General features: G+C 37.2%; 1 protein-coding gene across 1 annotated transcript; it reads right to left on the bottom strand.

Annotated features, from left to right (window-relative positions):
* Window positions 1-313: 313 nt before the first annotated feature.
* On the bottom strand, window positions 314-7,204 carry LOC131860052 (uncharacterized). Its single transcript, XM_059214405.1, has 3 exons — window positions 7,000-7,204; window positions 5,696-6,034; window positions 314-570 (listed from the first exon to the last, which is right to left on the bottom strand). Exons 1-3 carry the CDS (start codon window positions 7,202-7,204, stop codon window positions 314-316), a joined length of 801 nt encoding a protein of 266 aa, XP_059070388.1.
* Window positions 7,205-7,501: the final 297 nt, after the last annotated feature.

The raw sequence follows: 7,501 nt of genomic DNA, 5'->3' as shown, positions 1-7,501 counted from the left end.
AGATCATAACCAACAGGTTTTTCATTGCAGTTTTTCCTTCCTCCAGCTTCTCAATCTGAGCTTCCATCTTCTTAGCTTTTTCCTCCAAATCCTTCATCCTCTCCTTCCGATCCCTTTCATCTTTCTTCCTCTCCTCTTCCAGGTGTTTCCCACTTTTTTCAAGGTTCTTGATACCTTCATAAGTCTACCTATCAAAGCCCATTCTAGCATCAGAGAGATTTTTGAGATTATCTAGAATTAACCCTTCTCCAACAAACTCCTTATCCTTGCTCAGGTTCTCCTTTTCCTTCTCCTGCTCGAGGTCATTCTTCTCCTACTCAAAATCCGTATCTTTTTCCTCATTAATTTTATCCTCCTCCTTCTCCCTTGGCTGGCTATCGATATTGACTAAACTAACACTGTGGGTAGGACTATCTTGGTCGGAAGCATCCCCAGCTTCTCCTTCCTCTTCCCCCACATCCTCTTCTTTCCAACTTTCCTCCCCTCTGGACTCCTCTGTTTCTATCTCACTACTGTCTTTTTCAATATCCCCAAAAACATTCTCCATCTCCATTTGAGTTTCCTTGTCCTCTTGAATTTTCAACCCAATAGCACTTTTGCTCTTTTTGTTCTAAATCAACTCTTCCTTGCTTGGACCGCCTTCCTCCATCTTTCTCTTACCCTTTCCTGGAGACGCAGACAACCTCTTATTTTCTTGGATAGCAAGAATTTTGCAGTGCTCATAAATGAGAAAAATGAGGCCACAATGAAGCACCGACGTCAAAGGGTTCTCACTATGCTTATTAAGAGATCTTGACAGCGACCTAAAGAGGTAGTAGGGCAAGGAAATCCTTTTCTTGTGCCTGAAATGATTTAACAACATGAAATGATATGTGTGGACCTTTCAAATCTCTGAAAAAATTAAGACTTGAGTGGGGCATACCAGTTACTATTGCTATGAGGTCCGCATCCAACTTGAACCTCACCCCATGAATTTTGAAAGAACCGTTGCTCCATTTTTTCGTGATTTTGGTGATTGCAAGATTAACCTTGCCTTTTTTATAATAGACTAGCTTCTCCATGAAATTTTTCATAAACCCTTTTTCCAACCTAGTCCAAACCTTTGGCATTTCCTTCCATCTGGACATGTTATCTAGTTCTTCTCTCCTTAGATCCCCTCCCATTTTCAAATTCGCAATACCAACTCTATTCTTCTGCAAATTTGGAGCTTCCTTCCACTCACCTCTCAAAATTTTGAAAATGTTAACCCACAATGTGTGCGGAAGATTAATATCTTTGATTAAGATTCTGCCATTCCGCCAGGTCATCATTACCTTTCCATAAATGTAAAGATTACTCATTGCAACTAGCATGATTGATTGTGCGATTCATCTTTTCCCACGAATCTATCCTTTCTTAGAAGATTTTTAATATCAAAATTAATATTACCTTCCCTATGCCAAATACTTTGAGCCTCCGACATAACACTTAGGTTTGCCAACCCATCCCCAACCAAATTTTTTTCTCTAAAGGCATGTGTAATTATAATACTTTTAAAGCTAGCTATAATTTCTTTAGCTTTAAAAATTATATTTTCAATAGACCAAGATGGCTCAATGTCTCCCTTCAAGAACTTGATAATATTTAGAGAGTCTCCCTTCAGCCATAAGTTATCATGATTCAGATTTTTAGCAATAATCAAAGTATTCAAAGTTGTAGATGCTTTAGTATAATGACTTGTTTGATTACCCAGAGGCCTAGCAACTGCCACCAGGCAACTTCCAGCAAAATTCCTAACAATGCCCCCATAACCAACTTTACCCGGATTCCCCTTAGACGCCCCATCAAAGCTTGCCTTAATCCATCCCTAAGATGGAAAGCACCATACAAGACCTTCCCTTCTCTTATCCTTACAAGATTTGATATTAGAAAGGTTCCACCTTTCATTAAAGTCCTCTTTAGTAGCTAATCCATGATCAGTTCCATTTAAACATTCAAATATTCCTCTATAGATTTTATCCACCACAACCTCAGGGATATCTTTTTTATCCCTAAAAATCCTATTATTGCACTCCTTCCAGATATTCCATATAACATTAGGGAGAGTAAGTTTCCATAGCTCAACATTCTTAGAATTGGAATTAGGAGAGTACCATTGTTGCCATAGCTCCCCTAGAAAGTTCGGGAATACCCAACTCAACTTCCACCTACAAAAAATAATTTTCCAAATTTCCTGGCTGAAAGTGCACTAGTAGAGGATGTGACAAGTAGACTCCTCTTCCTTGCAACAAAGAGAACACCTATTAGGAAAAACAAATCCATGCTTTTGGAGGTTATTAAGAGTCAGCACCTTGTTTTGGATAAAAATCCAAAAGAAGATATTAACTTTAGGCATTAATTTTTTTATCCACACTTTAGCCCACATAGGAGTTTCTTCTAGCCCTTTGTTGTGGATAGCCACCACCGAAGACACAGAGTAATTTCCATCCGAAGTCTCCCTCCAAATCAAACTATCCTCCTCATTGTCCCTAAAAATTTTAGAAGATAGCAAAATCTCAAGAAACTTTAATCCTGGACATTGTTGGTTGAACTCAATCCACTTTCCATTTCTCCAATAGTCTTTAACAGAACCACCATACCTATTTTTGAACACCTCTTTCCATTCCTTTAGGATAGAAATATCCCCCAAAGGTTTGTCCAAGAGCCAACTATCTTCCCAAAATCTGATAATTCCTCCATTCCCTAATTTCCACCTTCTTCCAGTAGCAGCCCAACTTTTAGCCATTTGAACTGCATTCCAGATTGTAGAGCCTTCGACCAAAAAAGAGTTATCCATAATTCTTCCTTTGAAGGTTGCATATAAAGATATTTCTTTTTCCAGATTAAATTCCATTCTCTTTCCTCCCCTTTCATTCTCCAGATTTGTTTAGCTAACAAGGCATTATTCATGGACATAATATTCCTTAAACCCAAACCCCCAGAAGCCTTAGGAGTACAAATTTTGTTCCAATCAATAAGGGGAGTTCTATTTTTGTCTTCCACTCCCAACCAAAGAAACTTTTTTTGAATTCTCTCAATTGCCTCCACAAACTTTCTAGGGATTTTAAACAAACTAAGGGCATAAATAGGCAAATTTTGAAGAGTAGCTTTAAGCAGCATTACCTTGCCTATTTGACTAAGGATAGCTCCTTTCTAGCCAACCAATTTAGAGTTGAATCTGTCAACCAGGTTCATCCAAAAATTTTCCGAAGGCTTAATACAAAGAGGGAGGCCCAAGTAGGTTGAAGGAAACTCAACAATTTTAAATCCAAGGATTCTCTCAATCCTTATTTGTCTTTCAGCAAGAGTATTAATGAAGAACAAAGAGCTCTTATCCCAATTAATTTTCTGATCAAAAGCAGTTCCATAAGTATCCATAACATTCTTCATATTTCTTGCTTCCCTAATAGTAGCTTCCCCCATTGTAATCGAATCATCAACAAACTGTTCATGAGAATAGGTTAAGTTGGAAGATGAAGGTTTTAGACCTTTGAGTATTCCATCTTCCACTTTTTTGATAATATATCTACCCAAACTTTCAGCTAAAATAGTAAACAAGATAGGGGAGATGGGATCCCCCTATCTTAGACCTCTAGAACTTTTGAAGAAACTGGAAGGGGATCCATTAACAATAACAACAGAGGAGGAAGTTTCTATCAATTGGGAACATAACTGAATCACTTTTTCCCCAAACCCAAAAGCTTTCATAATTCTGAAAAGGAATTGCCAATTCACTCTATCATAGGCCTTAGACGTATCTAGCTTAAGAAAAAAACCCTATTTTTTAGCAATAGTCAAAGAGTGAATATCTTCATGAACAAAAATAATAGAATCCAAAATCTATCTACTTGGGACAAAACCATTTTGTTGAGGTGAAATAATTCTGGGAAGAATCTCCAGCATTCTAGAAGTAAGAACCTTAGACATAATTTTGTAAACAGAATTACAAAGACTAATAGCTCTGAACTTATTAAGAGAATCTTCTTTAGAAACATTCGAAATAAGAATGATGAAGGTCGCATTCAATTCTTTTAAAAGCCTCTTGGAACCAAAGAACTCTTTAACTCCATTACAAATATCAATTTCCACTATATGCCATAAGATTTGGAAAAAAAACATTGGAAAACCATCCAGCCTAGAAGATTTATCTCCTTGAAAAGAAAACATCGCCTTTTTGATTTCCTGATTAGATGGAATCCTAGAGAGATTTTTGTTGTCTTCCTCATTTAAAATGGGAGAGATAGCCTGCACAAGAAGGTCTTGATTTCTGTAATCCACATCATCCACCCCTCCCAAAAGATTGCTGAAAAAATCCAGAGCTTCCTCTCTAATATCATTTTCATCCGACAAAATCCCCCTAATACTAGATAACCTAGAAATCCTGTTAACCGCCCTATGCTTTAGAGCTATCAAGTAGAAGAACCAAGTGTTTTTATCACCTTCCTTCAAATACAAGGCTCTTGATCTTTGTCTCCAAAAAATCTCTTCATTAGAAATAATTGAGTGATATTTAGACAAAAACCCATTTTCAACAAATCTCAAGTCCTCTTAAAGCCCTTCCTCTTGAATTTTATCTTGTACTTCCTTAATTTCAATCTTAATTTGGGCTTTGCCCTTGAAGATATCACCAAATATCTCTTTGTTCCATATTTTGATTTTGTCCTTTATTATGTTAGGTTTTTTAGCTACTTTGAATAAAGTCGTTCCCTCAATCACAAAATTCCACCAATCAACCACATAGATTTCCAAAGACTGGTGGGATAACCATGAAGCTTTTTCAAATCTAAAAGGGAATTTTCTCTTAGCAGATAGAGAATTAGCAGTAAAAGAAATAGGGTAAGAATCAGAACCAATCTTAATAATTGACACCAAAGAGCAACTATACTTAGAAATCCAATTAGGAGAAATAATGGCTCTATCCAACCTTACTTGAATAAGATCAGACCCAGTTCTGCGATTGGTCCAAGTGTAATTAATCACTTGGAGATCCACATCCATAAGAGCTTGATCATTAATTAAATCCATAAGATCTTGTCTTCCCTATAGCTGCAAAGGAAGGCCTCCCATCTTTTCATCCTCTTTGAGAGGTGTATTGAAGTCACCCATTATTATCTAGCTTTTATCAGCAAAATTTAGTCTTTCTTCAGCAAGGCTCCTCCAATATTTAGATCTTCCATCTTTAGAATTAGGCACGTAAACATTAGTGATAACCCATGCAAAGTTATCCTTAATATGCTCAAGTAGAACTGAGGTCCTATTAACATTTGCAATGACTTCCTTCCCTATAATAGTATTTTGGTTCCAAAAAATTGATGTTCCTACAGAAGCACCCTCTGAACTTGTTCCAATAACTCCATTATTTTTTAATATTCTAATCCTTTCCACCTTATCCTTACTCATCTTAGTTTCATGAACAAGGACAACATCTGGTTTATGATCTTTTATAATATTTTGTAACACATCCTTCTTATGTGGGGCATTCAGCCCTCTTATATTCCATGAAATTATCTTCATTCTTTAACCGGGGATAGGGCTGACTCAATGGAGCTCTATGTTCCATCAGCATGAATCTTCCAACTTTCCTGTTCCCTTTGATTTTTAAGAGAGGGTCTCCCCTACTTTTTGCTGTGACTTCCAACATCTACCACTTTCTTATTCTTGCTTCTAGTTGAAATACCTCCATTGGGTCCTCCATTATTCGGTTTACCTTCTTTAGAATTGACAATCCTAAGATTTCCCTCCAAAACCACCGTTTCCAAACTATTAGGTGGAGAATTGCATTGGATCGACTTAGGGCTTCCATTGGTCAATAGCAAAATAGGCTCAAAATCTGAAATGTTATAGTCTTGAGCCTCATTGAAGTCTCCCCCATTTTCTTTAGAATTGGATGAGGCAAAAGCATCATCATTGGAATTCATATCAACTCTTTCCTGAAGATTGGGCCCTTCCTTCTGGATCTTTGATTCAGATTTTTGAGCACTTACATCTATCCTTTGCTCTACCTCTTTGATGCTTTCTGTTTGATTGTTAGAACAGGCATAAACATGTTTTTCATTATTACTATTCTTATCCTTCTTTTCCTCATTTTCCAACTCAATCACTTCCTTTTCAGGAACACACCCTGCAATAGGGTCTTCTATCTTCCCCTTTATTTTCCATTTTTGCTTCAAACTGCTATCACTCTTACCACTCTTACTCTTCTTGAGCGGGCAAGATTTTGCCCAATGACCCGACTTTTTACAATGAAAGCAAGCAAACGGAAGAGATTCATATTCAATAACTTGGGTCCATTTCCCCAATTTAGATATAATCTCAATAGATTGAGGCATATCCGTCATTTGATTAATATTGACATAGAAACGGACAAAAACCAACCTTGATTTTGTAGCAGTCAACACGTCAATCGAGAGAAGTTATCCAAATGAACTCGCTATCCCTTTAAAGACTTCCTCATTCTAGAACTCCAACGGAAGGCCAGGGAGTCACGTCCACACGGGCGCCGACACAAAAAAAGACTCGTCAAGAGAAAGGTTTGGCGCCCATTTCTGTAAAGCCAAGGATGACTTGTCGAACATCCATGGCCCTTCACATAGAGCTTTATTCATGTCTTCTTCAGAATTAAAGGCAAAGGAAAAGAAACCCCTAGGCAAAGCCGCCACTTCCACTTGCCCTTTAAGAACCCATTTCCTCCTTATAAAACTCCTAACAACATCAATGTTAGGCCTTAAACCAGCAAACCTTCCAACTAAGGTCATAGTTAATCCAGACACAGTGATATCAACTAGCTTATCCGGAATAGAGATAGCAACAACCCCAGTCATGGGATTAGAAATATTTTTAACACAGTGATATCAACCAACTTATCCGGAATAGAGATAGCAACAACCCTAGTCACGAGATCAAAAATATTTTTAACTTCCAAAAGCCCAGATTTCACCAACAGCCTTACTCCAAAAAGTGATGACCATTTTTTTCCCTTACCTCTATCGTGTGGGTCCCCGTTTTTGGAATCTTTTTCTTCCACCGATTTGATTGTCTCCTTGTCCCCTTCAGTGCCCTGTGATGCCTGGAAACCAGTCTGATTGCCAGCTCCAACCACAGAAAGATTGTCATCCCCCAGAAATCCGCCATTCCCAGGTTTGAATTTTGAATTTCCCGCTCGCTGCTCCCCTTGCCGCTCCGCCATGATTGCATGCTTTCATTGATATTTTGGAATTCATTGATTAGATAGGATTCATGATTCCCTTTTATTTTTATTAACAATGATGAATTTTCCCACAAAAATAATATGTATCCATATTTTATATCACCAAACCCACTACATTTATTTATATTAAACAAAGAAAACTTAAAATATAAAAACTACCAAGATTGGAAATTAAATTATATTAAAAAATCATATTTATGATTGAAAACCAAAATGAACAAAAAAATTCAATGTAAACTATTTCACTCAACCCACTACATTTCTTAACGAAAAATA

This window comes from Cryptomeria japonica, chromosome 11 (assembly GCF_030272615.1).
Source record: "Cryptomeria japonica chromosome 11, Sugi_1.0, whole genome shotgun sequence".
Taxonomy (NCBI): Eukaryota; Viridiplantae; Streptophyta; class Pinopsida; order Cupressales; family Cupressaceae; genus Cryptomeria; species Cryptomeria japonica.
This window is presented reverse-complemented; position numbering and strand designations above follow the sequence as displayed.

Excerpts from the sequence above, each read along its gene's own strand:
- LOC131860052 (XM_059214405.1), bottom strand. The coding sequence starts at position 7,204 with ATGGCGGAGCGGCAAGGGGAGCAGCGAGCGGGAAATTCAAAATTCAAA. Across the intron at positions 6,035-6,999 it reads CGGGGACCCACACGATAGAG|AAAGCATCAAAGAGGTAGAG; the intron begins GTAAGGGAAAAA and ends ACAATCAAACAG. Across the intron at positions 571-5,695 it reads TAATGGAGGACCCAATGGAG|AGGACAAGGAAACTCAAATG; the intron begins GTATTTCAACTA and ends TGAAAATTCAAG.